The sequence below is a fragment of the Oryza brachyantha genome, chromosome 2, assembly GCF_000231095.2.
Source record: "Oryza brachyantha chromosome 2, ObraRS2, whole genome shotgun sequence".
NCBI lineage: Eukaryota > Viridiplantae > Streptophyta > Magnoliopsida > Poales > Poaceae > Oryza > Oryza brachyantha.
This window is the reverse complement of record NC_023164.2, coordinates 21,346,389-21,363,703: the sequence shown is the minus strand read 5'-3', so window position 1 is coordinate 21,363,703 and position 17,315 is coordinate 21,346,389. Positions and strand designations below refer to the sequence as shown.

The 17,315-nt window shown below is 45.8% G+C and overlaps 2 protein-coding genes and 1 long non-coding RNA gene across 4 annotated transcripts; 1 reads left to right on the top strand and 2 right to left on the bottom strand.

Annotated features, from left to right (window-relative positions):
* Nucleotides 1–719: 719 nt before the first annotated feature.
* Nucleotides 720–9,084, bottom strand: LOC107303702. 2 transcript variants are annotated; one of them, XR_001549700.2, is made up of 3 exons: nt 8,972–9,084; nt 8,766–8,872; nt 720–1,160 (listed from the first exon to the last, which is right to left on the bottom strand). It is a non-coding gene; the product is annotated as an uncharacterized LOC107303702 (long non-coding RNA). The 2 variants fall into 2 exon arrangements; XR_005811115.1 differs by having other exon boundaries at nt 720–1,148.
* Nucleotides 5,734–7,947, top strand: LOC102721241 (E3 ubiquitin-protein ligase Os04g0590900). Its single transcript, XM_040520811.1, has 2 exons — nt 5,734–6,183; nt 6,317–7,947. The coding sequence occupies exons 1-2, from the start codon at nt 6,180–6,182 to the stop codon at nt 7,450–7,452; spliced, it is 1,140 nt and encodes a 379-aa protein (XP_040376745.1). The 5' UTR covers nt 5,734–6,179; the 3' UTR covers nt 7,453–7,947.
* Nucleotides 9,085–12,730: 3,646 nt separating the features above from the next.
* LOC102720954 (transcription factor bHLH96) lies at nt 12,731–16,995 on the bottom strand. Its single transcript, XM_040521023.1, has 3 exons — nt 16,397–16,995; nt 15,424–15,972; nt 12,731–13,245 (listed from the first exon to the last, which is right to left on the bottom strand). The coding sequence occupies exons 1-3, from the start codon at nt 16,781–16,783 to the stop codon at nt 13,075–13,077; spliced, it is 1,107 nt and encodes a 368-aa protein (XP_040376957.1). The 5' UTR covers nt 16,784–16,995; the 3' UTR covers nt 12,731–13,074.
* Nucleotides 16,996–17,315: the final 320 nt, after the last annotated feature.

Genomic DNA, 17,315 nt, shown 5'->3' with positions numbered 1-17,315 from the left:
TACCATACTCTGTTCCAAGTCTTGATGAGGACTTCATATCCTCCTGAGCTTCCACTTCCCAACTGTTGCATGGCTGCCATGCCTGCTCGCTCACCATTGAAATCGTAAAGCGTCTCCTCGAAAGTTCGAACTGATGCCGCATGCCGGCCAATTAGCCATGCACTAATGTCTCGCGTATGTCGCGTAAACAGATTAGCCTTTTTGATGTAACGTTACCAGAACTTCTCATATGATCTCTTGCAGACAGACTGAATAGAATACTGAATAGACGGGTGGAGCAAGCCCAGATCGCTGGGCCTAGAAGCCCGTCACTCGATTCAGGCAACGGGTTTTGCGGTTTCACTGGGCCACGCCTTCCTGCCCAAATCGAGGAGTCTCGGCAAGAAGAACACCACGGGGATGGGATTGATCGGCTGGTGCCGCCCGAGTGAACCGTGGGCCATTTGCCGGCACAAGTCTCGGGTGTGGACTCGCGGCCCAGTACGGCCGGGCGCGGGACGGACCAGACGCAGGCGAGGCCGCGGCGAGAGGCAGACCTGCGCGTGCGCCGCGAACGATCGCCTTCGCATGCCCGTCCTGCGGCTGGATGCATCGAGCGGCGGCGTCGGCGGATGCGCGCCGATGACCCCTTCTCGTGCCTTCCCGACGCCGGCATCCCTTGTCTGGTGCCTGATTTATTAGTAGTTCAGATGGATGCATCGATCATGGATGCCGTCGGGCAGCTACCCTGATTGTTTCAGAACTCGACAGTTTACTGCACTTGCCTGCCAAACAATGCGGTGCAAGCATGTTTGGAGTATACACATAAGCACAAGGTCCTACAAAGAACAACTTTTGACATTTTTTAATCCAAAAAAGAAGTATCCTTTCGCACTGTCGCTTGTAGCAGAATATGCTTTACCAGAAGCACGACTTCCACGTGGCTTGATTATGCTCTGTAGTTAAAATGACTTTTTTTAGCTTTTGTTCCCAACGATTTTGAGCCTCTGGCAGCCGGGCTGACAACTTGCTCACCTTTGCTACAAGCGTATTGTTGACGTGTCCTGATAATGTTTTTAGATAGCTGAAGGATAGGTTCCTTTGTTATCAACTTATCAACAAATTTATGCTTCCGTTTGCCAGCATAACAACTTTCTCCTAGTTAGTGCCTGTGAACCACGCTGCGATTAAGTAAACAATATTATCTCTGTTTCATAATATTAGATTACATAGTTATATCTAGATTCAATGATTCATATGAATAATAATAAATCTCATATACATGAAACATATTTATTAATCTATGAGATTTGCTTCGGTCCAACAAAAAATATCGTGAGATACCAAATCGTTTTTCACCATGAATTTAGCTGAGTAGGATGTGCACTGTTAAATCCAACGATCAGAAACGATTTGGTATCGTGAGATACATTTTGTTACATTTTATTGGACCAAAACAAATCTCTTAATCTATAGATAAAACTAGTTAGGATCAAAACATAATATAAAACGGAAGGAGTACTGTTTAGTTGTTAACACATAATTTGCGCTAGGAACATTGCTGTGCTTGCAGAATTCCAATGATGCTGCCAACCTGATATTCAGAGATCAGTTTCTTCACCGATAAGCCCAAGAAAGGATAGCCCAACTCATGTGTGTGTGTGTTCCTTTTTTCAGCTTTACCTTTGCATAGAGTCCAGTCCAGTGTCTATTTTGCGCTAGTTACAACCAATTCACTGTAATTATTGGACCTTTGCTTCAAGCATACTGCCATCTTTGGTTCTACTACTATTGTCTTTGGTCTGACAAACCATCTGCAGTTCCTAGTCGACACTCTCCAGCAGTCTTCTGCTACATGGTGCATCATTTGAATGATCTCATTTCGCTTTCAACAGTGTATAGTTTAGAAGAGGCCAACAATAGCTGCATTGGTAATTTGGCATAGTATGTGCCATGTAGCTCCACATTTCTCTTTACATAGTGCTCAGCTTTATTTTATCATGTAAAGTGAGGTCCAGCAAGTGGATCCATCCTTTTACAGCTCATCAAAGCACAGGAAAGTCTGAATTTTAGTTGCCCTTGTCCATGCTTTTCCAGCAATGCTTTGATATAACTATACCACATGTCACAGATCTGACCCTATTTTCATCCTTACGGTACCATGATGGTATTGAAATATCCTATGTAAAGTTGTAGTAAACCATTGAGATTGGTCCAAATCATCGTTTTCTGAAAGAAAACAGTCTACAACTCAAGGTTCAGTTGTATTAATTTCATCTGGAGCATAGACAAGATTGGATGTACCATAGACTGTGTTTTTGTTCTTTCTTTAGAAGCCATAAATTCGTTCCCAACAACTTTGAAATGCTATTGAAGAGCGAAATCATCTGTTGCATCATTGCATGAATACATTCTTGATTTAGGCTTGTGCCAATGAGAGTGCTTAATAATCAGGACAGGGTATGAATTACGGACAGCAACACTAGAACTGAAGCACTGGTTTGACACATTGGACCCCAAAAAAGGATTGATCAGAGAAGTATTCCTCACCCACACAGTCCACAGCCCATAGGTAGTAGTCCTAGTACAGCATAGTTGATAACTGTTCGGAGATATCTAGGGAAGAAAAATGCACTATCTGAATAGTGTCCGTATGACATATATAGATACATTTGTTGCATGCGTGTATTCACTGCAACCATTAACGCTCTTCTGTGGTGCAGGCCTTAAGGCGGATGAGCAGGCGAACAACCTCGATCTGTAACACTGTTCTGTTCAATGGTACAAAACGTAAAGCGGCCGCTCCCTCAATTATAGTGAGCTAGAGTGGACCAGAACTGATTCAAAGCAGAAAATCTTTGCTACCAAGACGAGGTTAATATACTCTGTTGCCGTTTTCCTTCAGTAAATCCACTTGTCAGCAGGTGTATTTTACTTTCTTGTTATATGCAATTAGCAATGCAATACCAAATTACCAATACAGTACCGATGCTTTTTTAGAAAAAGGAAACAGAATGAGCCCATGCCTCATGTTCTTGTGGTCAACAATTCTGTCGACATCTTTCTTCTCCAACAAATCTTCCATTAACTTGCTTTGTTACACGTATCCAGATGAAAATAATTGGAGAAATAGAAAAAAGGGGATAGGAAAGTTGCGATGTGATTCTACTGGCGCAACTCGCTTCTAAGAAAATAAAAGAAAATAGCACACATCTATCTTGGATACTACTACTTTCGTTCTGTCGGAGCCCCAATTCAGTTAAAGTTGGCCTATTCTGTTATTTTGTCTCGTAATGTTTCACACTTGCAATGGAACATGGTGTCATCTTTGTACAAATTGCATCATCTTTTCACTTAAAATAAGCATAGTCAAAACGGCTTATTAGTAATTAAAAAATAATTTATAGTTAAAAAATTTATATAGGTGTGTTCTTACCTATCTAAAAGAAAATGTTGAAAAGAAAACTATGGTGAAATCCTCTAAATTAAATACAAGTTTAAGTTTTAAATTTAAATTTTGTCTTATATAAGTATAAGATAAGTGAAAGAGATGGGTGCAAGACAACTTCAAACTAAATTCGATTTCCGGAGAAAGTGTGTATCACAGAAGAAAAGGGTATGGAGGGAATCGAGGAGCAGATAACATATTAACTTTTAAACGGAGCAATTTTACGGTCCTTAAGTAGGTACGAAGATACCAAAATTTTAGCGTGAAATCTGATGTCTTCTAATACATACCTAAGGTACCAGGAGGTATCAAAATTTACATACAAAAAATGATACCTCCTGATACTTCTTAAAACAGTAAAATTGCTCTTAATAATATTGGGTTACAGACAGGCTAAGCCCGCCAGTTATGTTTTTTTTCTGCGTTTTACTTTAGATTTCTTCAATGCAGATGCATGTCTGTTTTCTTCGTCAGATCACTTGTTATGCAGTAACACTCGTATGGTTTGCAGCTGAAGATGCTATTGAGCACGTAATAACACTGGCCACCATTTGGTAATCCTCTGCTTTTTTAACCAACAAGGAGGACATCAATTAGGTGGTCTTCATCTTTCAAATGAATGGAACTGCAGAGCTCCCTTGGACCGCATGTTCCCCACCTTTTTTTCGCCCATCGTCAACTGTACGCCTTGTTGCTGTCACACATGGCCGATTGCCGACCCCACTGTACGACAACGATGTATTTATGCCCCCAAGACTAAAAAGAATCACACCTATTAGAACAGATCGGCCTTCACTATCTGGTCCATCATCAGATCAAATTATTTTTTGTCGCAAGCCAACTTGATATGGTCATGAATCTTTGTCCTGCCTTCCTGTATAAAATCTCAAAGGTTTTTATTTTTCTGCTTCTCTTATATATACCCGCACTCCGAATAAACTCCATAGTCCAGAGCTTCTGAATCGAGCAAGGTTCACATGGTCGCATATGGTACTCGAGAAGTATGATTAGGTGGCCAGGCTATTGTGTAGTTGTACCAATGCAAAGATATTAATGACTTGAGTTGACAGAAGGATGGATTAAGTGTCTAAAGAAGAAGTAAATGTAAAGAAAGAAAGCTGGCGATCGATTTGGTAGACCGGCCGCTGTTGTCTAAGTTACTTGAAGAAAGACAATTTAGTTGAATGATATGAGAGTGACTCAAGATTCTCAGATGGAATGCCAGCGTATGCATATATAGTCGTCGAGAGGAGGACTGAACATACTTGAGGTCTTTCAGACCTGTCTCAGGAAAATCACTCTTAGGATCGAGGCTGTGACCACTAGTAATTATTCAGTTCTTGTGAATCATGCGTGTAAGCTAAATTTAATGTTTTCTTAGGGATACTGACAGACAAAAGTGTCAAGCTACCTTAAGTAACAACCAAACAACCCTGTGTAATAAATTTGCAAGATATATGATTTTCTTGCGGGTAACATATGTATGATCTAAATGTAGGCGGCACAATTTTACTTCCAGGTGTATAATGGATCATTCTAAACACTCAAATTATACTAGAAACTCACGTGTACTTTACCTCATTGAAACAATAAATTTAAAGGGCTTGGCTACAGTGCTCTCTACCACCTACCGGCAGTATTCTAATGCCAGTATTGTCATCAGTAGAAAATCTCGACCATTAGATTAGAATTTTACTAGTAGAAAAATATTTATAAGCAGTAACTGATGTGATGATAAAAATTGATCCGACTTATTGAATTAGAAAAATAAATGGTCTAGATTAGATAATTTGGATCTACTACTAGTAGAAGAAAGCATTGTAAAACACCTAACTTACAAAATGTTGTTTTGACTGCACTCTCAATATTTACTACATTGGGTATTCAGAACCAAAAAAAAGGTGTAGAATAATTTACTACATGCCATAAAGAGGCATATCTAAAATATATCTGTAGTCTTCGGTCACCAATCTAGTCAGTTCATTTTGAATAGAGGTCAACCAACTTGAACGAAATCGTCACTTCACCATGAAATACTCTTTTGGTTGCTGATTTGCTTCTTTCATCCCTCTCGATCGAAGCAAATTCTACAGTGGTTTATTCCCTTACACTGTTTCAGTATTAGGATTTTGGAGTTCAGCCACACTGCATTTTTGTACCAGCATCGCTTCCCAATTATACTTATCCCATTCACTCCACCTATATCACCTTATGATCCAAACATCCCCTTTATTATCTTGTAAGTATTCCAAAGGAGACAAACGGGGCAAAGGAAAAGAAATAACAGCGCCGGCAGAGGGAAATGAAAGAAAAGAAAAGGGTAGTGGACGAGGGAGCAGCATCGGTGGCAATGGCACCAAAGGAAAAGAAGGCACCCAAGGCCCCAATTCCCAACCACCACCACCACCTCCCTCTCCTTCTCATCAGGCATTCAGCTCTCCTATCCCAAAATGCTTTGCTTTCCAAGCAAGCACACTCCTCTCCGATCCCTTGGCGATTGGCTCTCGTTTCTGTCAGTAGCAGCAGTTCCCAGTAGCAGCAGCTAGCTGGTGTGGCAGCATCTGATGATCTCTCATTCTTCACTGCTGCTGGTCTCTTCCCCTCTCATCTCACATTTTCCAGAGCCAGGAAGGAGCTGGAGTGCTGAACTCCAAGAAGAACCACCTACCTCTCTTGCTTCTCTCATCTCTTGCCACAATTATTGGACCAAGAAATTCATGAAGATCCTCTGCCGGTGCTAGAACCTCGCAGTATGGGTATGGCCTGAGTAGGAGAAGTTTTGTTCATCTTTGTTTATTGGGATTTTGTTCTTTGTCATCTTCATCCTTTAGATATCTAGTGTTGCTGCTGCTGCTGTGCTCATGGCGGCAATGGCCTCTTCTCCCCCAGCAACTCGTGGGTCGCAGCCTACATGGGTGCCCTATGAGCCAACCAGGGACTGCTCCCAGGGCCTGTGCAGCATGTACTGCCCGCAGTGGTGCTACTTCATCTTCCCGCCCCCGCCGCCGGCCTTCGACCTCGACGGCTCCAACTCCGACGACTCATCCGGCCCGACCTTCTCGCCCCTCGTCATCGCCATCATCGGGGTGCTGGCGAGCGCCTTCCTCCTCGTCAGCTACTACACCATCATATCCAAGTACTGCGGCACCTTCAGCTCCCTCCGGAACAGGATTCTGGGCTCCTCTCACCGCCGCGGCGGCGGCGGCGGCGGTGGCGCCGACGGCGGAGACAATTCAAGGAGCCAGGAGCCGTGGAACGTCTCGCTGTCAGACGGGATGGACGAGACCCTGATCAACAAGATCATGGTGTGCAAGTACAAGCGCGGCGACGGCTTCGTGGACAGCACGGACTGCTCCGTCTGCCTCGGCGAGTTCCGCGACGGCGAGAGCCTCCGGCTGCTGCCCAAGTGCAGCCACGCCTTCCACGTCCCGTGCATCGACACCTGGCTCAAGTCGCACTCCAACTGCCCGCTCTGCCGCTGCAACATCGCGTTCGTCACGGTGGGGATGGTCTCGCCGGAGCCGGAGGCGGCTCGCGCTCCACGAGAGGACAGGAGAGAGAACCACCACGAGCTGGTCCTGACAATTGACGACCCGGACCATGTGCACGAAGAGCCACAGCACATGGTGACCGGCAACAGCGGCGGCAACCAGGAGGCGAAGGATGGCCCGGGGAGGCCGGAGGACGCGCATGGCATACCCGAGATCAGAGAAGATGGCGCCTTGATGCCGCTCACGAGGGCGCCGTCGTCGTTGTCAGACACGCACCGTGAAGGCCGCATGTCCATCGCCGACGTCCTGCAGGCTAGCCTGGAAGACGAACTGATGGTGGCCAGGGAGAGCGGACTCCTGGCAGGCTCCTCGGGATCCTCGAGACGGTGTCACGGGGAGCACAGCAAGGACGGCGGCGGCCGCAGCGGCCGAGCATTGCCGGACGGTGCAAACATGAAGAGATTGGCACCAGCTGGGAGATCATGCTTCAGCAGCAGGAGTGGCAGAGGAAAGGACTCTGTTCTTCCAATGTGAGGCAACCATGGTGGTTCTTTTAACTGGGATGCATAATGCATGGCAGGACGATACTTTTGTGTGTTCTTCCGGTGGAGATCAAATGATCAATGTGCCAGCTGCATCTGTGCATATGGATATGGACATTTCATCCTGTTTTGATCACTTCCTGTGATGCCACATTCTGAAGAATCCTCCTGCAATGCCTGGTGAGTGGTGAGATCTCCTGCATGTTTCTACTAGATAACTGTATAGGGCTTGAAAAGTTTTCCTTTTTCTTTCTTTCTTCCATATTGTTACCCATCTCTATACAACTGGGATCTGCTCCAGAGCAGCCTCTCTGGATTAGTGAGTTAGGCATTAGATCAAAGACTCTCCAAGTGAGAAGTGTGACACTTTCTGTTCTTTTTCCACCATTTTTTGTGTGCTTTTGAGTTTATCACTTTATCTTCCTAGGTGTCAATGTGGCACAATTTGGGGATTAAATGAGAACCATGGCCAATTCAGCATGAGTCATGCTCAGATCTCATCTGAGGTTCTTCAGATGTTTGCATAGTTTAGGTGAGCAGTGACATCCTGCTCATAATGCCAGCTGTATTGACATTGGCAACACATCCCAATCATACAGGTTTCTATTACGTACAACAATTTGAATGGCCATCTTGATCTTCAAATAACATGTGTTTTTCATATGTTAGACACTTTAGACTGCAGTTGTGTTAGGCTGATGCAGTACTAGTTATATGAGCAATTGTTTATACATGAAACGTATACTCAACCCAGTAAGCTCATTAGTCACAGGCTCACAGACTTCTGAAGTTTTTCTACAGTACTAAGTTCCAAATGACCTCCACATGCTGCTGTATTGGCAGGATGCTACTTCTATTTTGGCATCTCTGGCTCATTCAAAGTTGACATCAAAGCCATTTGTTTAGTGTATTGATGCTTAGAAATGTGTACATATTTGGGGTTAGAGCTGGCGCTTACTTATCCATACATCTGGACAACAAGCCTCTTTGTTTATAGTGTACTGATGTGGAATTTACGCAATGTCGTCCACTTTTCTAGAAAGATGGTAAATTCTCCTATTGAAGGGTGGTTGGTGCGTGCAAGTTTCTAGAGCTAATCATAAGCTGCTCTCTGACACTTTTTGCTTCCATCATGCGATTGATCTACCTGCTTCTAGCAAGTTTGTAACCATATAAAATGATGCATCCAACCTAGAATGCACAGGCAGAAGATATGGCCTAACTTGTTCGCTCTCGAAATCGTAATGTGAAAACAAACCACTACAGATTCAGTTTGTTGGCGAGTTCGAGGACTGGAGCTCGTACCTCAATACTTGAACGCAGTGGCGGAGAGAGGTGAGTTGGGAAGACGATGAGAGATAGGATCTCAGGTGGCTCACGATGGAGAGGTCTCCGGCGGCGGCGGCGGCGGCCTGGATTGGAGCAAAGTTGGAGGGGTGTTACGGCGTTGCGCAACTTGAAGGTTAAGGAAAAGACAAGGGTTCAAGGGAATGGAAGGGGATTCTGCTGACCTTGGCGCAAACGCATTGAACGAAGACGAGAGCTCGATCGCGGTGGGTCTGCGGCAGCAGGGCAGCCATGGTCGCCGGTGAGGAAGGAGATCCGAAGAGGGAGTAGAGTCAGACTCTCTGTGGAAGTATATGCAGCTCATTAAGCCCAATTGAAGCCCAGTGTTTCTCAGTTCTACACAGCCCATATAATGAAATTTTTGCAGAAAGATACCTAGTTACGACTCCAAATTTTTTTTGCATAAAGACCCGGTCTAGGATCGGTACTACAGGTTCCATTATTTTTGCATAAAGACCTCTTTTGCAGCAGAATGTTTTACAAAGTGATCCACCTTTCTGTTTTGCAAAGTGATTATCTAAGACTATGAACAAAGCTCCTACATGGGAGTTGGCTTTGTCACCATGGAGAAAAGAGGTGTGGAAGTGAGTGGCTTGAGGGGATTATCATGCCTTATGCAAGGAACAATGTCCTCGAAATCTCAAAGCAAAAGCATGACTTAGACCCTTGGTCAGATAAATGTGTCTTTCTACCACAACTCATGCAGTCCTCTTCACCTCCAATCCTCATGCATCTTACCGTGACAATAATGACTAAAAAGGAGCAATAGCCAAAATCCATAGGGATATAACCAAATCTATTGCAATGACGAACATGAAGATGATAACATCCCCCGTTCACATATATGGTTGTTGCCATTGTTAGATCTAGCGACGGGGCGTCCGTTAGCATCGACCACTTATTCTTCTTCCTCTATGTTGTACCCTCTCCCTCCTCGACTCTTCTTAATGATGAATTTCTACACCCGTCCAAGCTTTTCTCCAAGCTCCTTCCACCTTTTCATGGAAGGTGTTGTAAGAGGGAAGACGGTGCGATGCCAATCGAAGATTGGAGACTGTAGTGGCTCACCAGCCCAAAGGGGAGAGACATAATGGTGCCTGAAGAAGGGGAAAGAAGAAAGATGCACTAGACCACCAACTACCACTGATCGAGAGAGTGACCTAATGACAATGGAGAGGCTCACTGGCCCAAGAAGAGAGCCACCACAACCGCCGAAGAAGAGCAGTGGTGCCAGCTAGGAGGAGAGGACTGTGGCAATGGAGTCTCCAAGGTGAGGGAAGAGGTGATGGGGTAGGGGATCAGACGGTGGAGAAGAGAATATTTCTAGGTTATACGGTGTTTAATGTAAAATTTTGGAATTACACACAAATTAAAAAACACGAGAACTAAAAAAAGAAAACGTTAGGAATTGAATAAAAAAAATAATCACCCTATAAGCCACTTTGTATTGCGAGAATATCACATTTTAAATTTGACCCTAGTTGCCTGCTGTCTCAAGTTACCATCGTCCCAGTGCCGGTAACGGCTAGAATAGAACCCACACATGCCGTCGTGCGACGGTGCGAGCCTCGCCGTTGCCTGCCGCTCCCTTCCATGTACAACGAGTCAACGACCTTGTTTTGTTCATGCTTGTGGCTATATATCTGATTGCTTAAGGATTTTCCACATGGGGTTCAACCTCTTGGAAAAATTGTTTTGTATATATCTCTCTTTTCTAATATATGTGTTTTTTCTATGCTCGATTTAAATGATTATTCATGTAGTTTTCCAATGTTTCTATGATGCATAGAATTTGGGTTAATGGCGCACTCTAACCCTATATTTTTCTGATTCAAATGTTTTGAGAATTCTATATTTGAAAGGAGCCTAAAATTGTTGAGTCCAGCTAGTGGTCGGGTGTGGAGTGTGGACGCAAACGCTGGTGCCGTAGCGCGTGCAGATTTCTTTACCGAATCATAAACTCATATCTGCAACCTTAGCTTCCATAATATTAGTACTACATTATAGTAAGTTCGGAAACCGGGGACAAAAAATGCATTGCACGATGCATTCGTTGAGTCACTTGCAAGTAAGAGACCAAGCAATGTTTTTGGGCTAGATCTGATCAGAGATGTCATCTTCCCCCTCGGGATTGAAAAATATAAAAACCAACCAATCCAGTATATACTGCAGTATATCATCGACAGACTGCTGGTCTCCTTTTTTTTATTAAAAAAAATCCTTGGCAGGCAGGAATTCTTTGTGAAGTAGGAGTAGTAGCACGTTCTTAACCTTGTCCATACGCTCTGCGCAAAATCCAGATCACTGCATGCATCCATCACGAACCTTCAACCATAGCACAAAGTTGAATGGTGTTTGACTGGTTGGCGCCTTGTTTGCCAGAGCTAGAAGAGTGGGGACACTGGACAGGCGCCCACAGATAAAAGAGGAGCTCGCTCGGGTCACGGTCAGGAGTTCTCCGGTGGCGGGGTCCTGGATCACAGCGGACATGGCGAGATGGTTAAGCAAACTGAATGTCGAGGAAAAGAAATTAATGGAGTGGGATTCGATGTCTCTGACCCCGGTGGCTGGTGCAAATGGACACAAGGAAGACGTCGATTTGAACTGCAGGTGGATGTGCACATTGTTATGCAGCGGCGGCCATGGTGGCCTCGCCGGCGACGGAACATGTGTGGAGCCTAGGACGACAGAGTCCACGGAAGACTCGGCGGTACCACTTGTTGCCCCAAGAAAGCGCAGCCTTTGTTCACTATATCTTGGCCCAGTAAAAGCCCAATCTGGGCCGTCGCTTGACTGTGCGAGGGTGTAGTTGTCGCAAGGTAAGAGCTCCCAATGACATTAGGCCTACTAATGGGTTGAATGAAAATAGGTTAAATAGGTTGGTTTTAATTTGGATTATATTTGGTTGGATGTAAATGGATTGTAACTTCAAATGGTCTGGATTGGATTGGGTTATAGAGACAAATGGATTGGTATGGACTGGATTTGGTTAGGTTATTTTAGGTTCTAAATGGATTTAACCCGTGGAGGGTAAATGAATCCTTTAATTGGATAGCTAATGGATAAGATAATAGATATATGTGGGGCCCATATGTAGAAATGGACCAAAATTTGCACAAAATTGCTTTTATACATAACAGATCATCTCACTAAATTTCAGTCAAATTTGATAAACTTTTAAAGTGTGAACGCGAGTTTTAAAATTTTAGGTTCGAGTTTATACATATCAAATGGTGCATCCATTTTGCAAGGGTGGGTTGAATCTATTTTAACCAAATGGGCTGGTGCGGGTTGGGCTAAAATTAAAGTTGGATTGGTTTGAATTGGATCCCAATGAAGAATAATTGGTGCGGGTTAGTTTGGTAGACTAATTAGTAAAGAAATGGATCGAAGCGGATTTGGATTGGTTTACAGTCCAACGACAGGCTTAATGACATCATCCGAGGGAAGACTGGAAGAGACAGTGAATACATTAGCCATGTTTTAGCACTAGATCTAAAAGTGCAACGTTGGTTGCAGATGCCACCTTCCCCGTCGGGATTGAAGCATAATATTGAGCCCAAAGTGCAACGTTCGTTGGATGAATTTGCATCGTTATCCATGAGTAGTTATTTTTCTTAACAAACTCCAAAGATTCTTGTTGGAGTAAATTGCACTCTACTACAGATGCTCTCCACACATCACTGCATGTCTGGTTGTCTGTTGTCTTCATGTGTGATATGTCACGAACCACCTTCCAATGGTGATCGACGGCTAGTTGGAGCTTTGGCAGGCTGGCCTTCGGACTTAGCACGGCCCATCGGTAGAGCAGACTCGAGAAAATCATACAGGTCGATAGACTTCGACTAAAGTTCAAGCCCGAGCTTGGCAAACGGACTATAATTTCAGCCCATTGAGAATTTGAGATAGTTCTCATGGCCCAGTATAAAGATCGGAAACCTCATTAGGCCCATTTTGGATCATACGAATCTCAAGCTGTTCCGTCCGATGTCAGGACAGTTCTAAGCTCGAGATGATGGATCACTAGTCGCTGTTATTACAGAAAGGCGAGGCACGAAACTGTACAGCAATGCAACATTCTGTTTTCATAAAGAGAAACAGGGAGAAACGCTCGAAATTACTGCACACATAGCATTTGCATCTACATCTAATCTGACGGGCCACTAGCACCCCAGTACACAGCAAAAACGTCACGAGCCTAAAATAGAACACGGGAGCGCGGCACACGCGCGACCACACAAGCAGCGCCGTAGCACCCTGGAGCAGCTCAGTACATGTACGCCGCCTGTTCTCTCTTCGCCGTCGCCGTCGCCGTCGCGGCCAGTTGCCCCGCCGCGAGGAGCTGCTCCGAGGCGACCTCCGCGTCGACGATGCAGAGCACGTGGTGCACCGCCGCAGCGATGTCGTCTACCGTTGTCAGATTGCACCCTTCCTCCACCTGCAGCACAAAGGCCACCGCAAAAAGCAAAGATTAGGCAAAAACCTATAATGAAAGTACTCCTACTCTTGCATGTGCAATGGCCGGCTAGCGATCGAGTGAACTAATCTGCCACTAGTCGTAAACAATGCCGTAGATTACACTACTCGCACTCAGATTCCATCGGGGAACTGTCACACGCTGCCATGGCAGAACAGCGGCACTGACATGGAATACTATACTTGTGCCTACTGTAGTTTATCTTGCGAGTAGCCTTTTCTGCTCATTTCTCGATGCTAGTCGAAATCTATAGCACGGCTCAGTTCAGCAGAAAGGATTCTCCTCCATGGCAGCGTTTTCTTGAAGCGTCACACTACGACACGGCTTAGGACAGTGCTTATAGGTGGTGTTTACATTAAGTAAATTTTTGGGAGAAGTGTCACGTTAAATGTTTGACCGGACGTCGAAAGGGGTTTTTAAACACGAATGAAAAAACGAATTTCACGACTAGCTTATAAACCGCGAGACGAATCTTTTAAGCCTAATTAATCCGTCATTAGCATATGGTGGTTACTGTAGCACTTATGGCTAATCATGGGCTAATTAGGCTCAAAAGATTCGTCTCAAGATTTCTTTCATAACTGTGCAATTAATTTTTATTTCATTTATATTTAATAATTTATTTAGATGTTTAAAAATTCGATGTGATGTCCAACAGACCACTAGTAGGAGTAGTACTGTGCACTCACCATTTGGACTTGACAACATTGACAAGTCCTTGGCTGCAGGGCCCCTAGGTAGAGATGTCAATGGGCCTATTACCTGTTTTCTCGCGAGAAATTCTCCTATTACGGAGATGGATAATTCTAATTGATCCCCACGGGGAATTAATAGAGAAAAACATATCCTTGTCAGGTCTCACAAGACGGGTATTATTTAGTTCCCCGTCCCCGTTCCTCGTAGAGATCCGATTACTAGAAGAGAAAATCTAACAAATGCTATTGATAAACACTTAATTCTAAGAAATGCCATCGACGAATACAAGTTCTAAGAAATGCTATCTACAAACGAATTTTTCTGAGAAACATCATCGTCGTTAGGGTTCCGTCCAAATTTTCCGTTAAGTGCTACAACATGAACAATGTATTTAATGGTAGAAACAGACGGAACCCTAACGCCGATGGTATTTCTCAGAAAATTTGTTTGTAAGATGGTATTTTTTAGAACTTGTATTCATCTATGGTATTTCTTAGACTTAAACGTGTGTCAATGACATATTTTAGATTTTCTCTAGTTGATTATTTTTTCATACCATGGGATTATATTAATTCATTGTTATATTCAATAAATAATATTTTTATATTTTTATAATATGGATTAGTGAATATATGTTTATGTATATTAATATAAAATATGGATTATATATATAATTTGAGATATATACAATATTGCTTAAAGAGGGATGGGGAACCCACGGGGATTAATTCCCCGTGAGAGGATGGGTACGGAGGAAATGAGAGGATGGGTACGGAGGAAATGAGAGGATGGGTACGGAGGAAATTTTTTACCCGTTACAATACATTCCCGAATGGTAATGAAAAAATTCTAACTCATAGGAACAGATACAGGACGTAAAATCTTCCGTCAAAAGCGAACACCGGAAGCGAGAGGGGAACCAGGTGGTCAGGCACTCGGGCTCCTAGTCAAGTCCATCGGATTCGACCAAAATTCTGAAAATTGTGATTCACCTAGAACAATGATGCGCTTGATCCAAAAGCCGATGGGAAGCGATCTCCATCTCTCGGTTTTCATCTCTGCATCCCTGTTTGGGGCGTCCTTGATGTGATGACCTATGCCTGTACTGTACTGTGCTGTGCAGTCCAGTGCAGGCAGAGGAATATCTGACACGTTTTCTTTTCAGATGCTATACTTAGACCAATCAAACAACGTCCCTAATAATCGGCCCAGATTACTCCGATTAAATTAACTCGGTTGAAGGGACCTCATGATTCCCAGATCATGCATGAAGACAGACGCAAACGTTTGTGCTGGTCTCGCTCGGTCTGCGAGCCTAACGTGTGCGAAGGCTACTGTATCGGTGCGCGCGTGTGTGTGTCAAAATACAGTGGCCGAAAATTGAGGCGCTTTTGGTGTTAAAAAAAGAACTGAAATCAGTGCACGGCTGGGACGTAGGCGTACCTTGACGCTGAGGGAGTAGAGCACCAGGGAGCCCAGCGTGGTGACGTTGAGGTGCAGCACGGTGAGCCGGAGCGCCTGCAGGCCGGCGATCATCTTGAGCAGCTGCCCCGGCCGCCGCGGCGACATGACACGGATGCTGGCGTGCGTCTCGACCAGGCTCACCTCGATGTCGGCCAGCCCGGAGCGGTGCTCGGCCTGGAGCCCCGCGGTCGGCGATGAAGACGAGGACGACGCCGCGGTGGCGCCGGCGGAGTCGCGCGGCGAGTGGCACCACACGTACTGCGGGTACGCGAAGAACTGCGCGAACGGGGGCGCGTCGACGTGCTGCGCGTCCTCGGTGACGCTGCTGCTGCAGTTGCTCGTAGTCGTGGACTCCATGCAGCCGCCGCCGGCGTTGCTGCCGCCGCCGTTATGCGTCGGCATCGCGTCGTCGCATTTCGACTTGTGGTGAGGGAGCAGCGTTCGCTTCTGCGCCTCCAGCGACTGCAGCTGCTGCTCGAGCTCCTTGACGAACTCTATTGCCCCCCCAACGATCGACGCTTGGTCGCCCTGCACAACATTTAAAGATGATCAAGAACGCATTAAATTTGACAGGACAGGTCCAGGCAGCTCTCTCTTCAGCTATGCTTGAAATTAATGATAGGGGAGACACATTAATGGAGAGATGATGTCTGCAAGGAATGGATGCTTCTGTTCGAGAAAAGAGATTGAGCAGTAAAGAGAAGATGCGTCTTGAGCGTCCTCTGGGGTGATAGAAAATGGCGCCATGGCGGGTCTCTTTCGACCAAACATTCTCTCATCACCGTGCTCCTCCCCGGTTGCTCCGGCATCTCTTTCGTGTTCTTTGACAAATGAGAGCACACAGGTACGCAACAAAAGAGGGTGGAAACACACTTGACTCGAAGCAATGTCGGTTTCCTAAAAACAAAAGAGGATGAGAGGGACGTGCGCTGGCGCGCGTAGTAAGACGTACCCTCTGGACGTATGGCTCCGGCATGAGCGACCGGAGGATGGCGAGGTACTCGTTCATCTGGCGCCGGCGGTTGCGCTCCACGGCGATGTGCGTCATCCGCTGGGTCTCCGTCTCCTCCCTCGACTTGCAGCTCTTGGCGCGGCGCCGCCGCTTCCTCCTCGGCTGGGCGGCCGACGACGTCGCCTCCTTCGCCCCTGTTCGCGCGCCCAGCCCAGCCGCGTCGTCGGCCGGCAGAACCGGCGCCGCGCCGCCGCCGATAATGCCAGCGTCGCAGAATGCAGCGGCGGCATTGTCGAAGAGGAAGCTCGCAGTGGCGGAGGCGTTGAAGGTGTCGTAGATGAGCGCGGTGTCGCTGGGGGCGCACAGCGCGTCTACTAGTGTGCTCATGGTCGCGGGCGGGCGGATGGCTGGCTCAGCTACGACCTGCTCGCTCTCGGCGGTGCGTACGTGGCTGGCGGCTTCTGGGGTGTCGCTATGCTTTTGGGTGGTTTTGGCAAGGGAGAGGAGCGGGAGACGCGCGTACCGGCACGGCTACTACTTATCGCCTCTTTGCTGCTGCTGCTGCTGACTTCTGAGATTCTGAGCTGAGGGAGCTCCTCGCGTTGGTGGGATGCGTATGTTTCTTTCTCTCCGGTGGCGTGGGCTGGTTTATATGGGGAAAGGATAAGGTTTTAGGCGCGCATGCCATCGCGCGCGTAGCAACAGTGTGAGGGAGGGAGCGAGAGTCGAAGAGGCAAAAAAGAAATGATCAAAAAGCTGAGTGGGCTCTTCTGCATTGCGTAATAGTAGAGCGGTCAGAAAGGAGGAAGGGCTGAAAGGTCGGAACGATCCCAATTCGCCTAATTGTAGGCTTTGCTGTTTCATTAGAGCAAACCCACAGAAGCCTGTCTCCAAAGCTCTCTATAGATGTCTCTAAGTG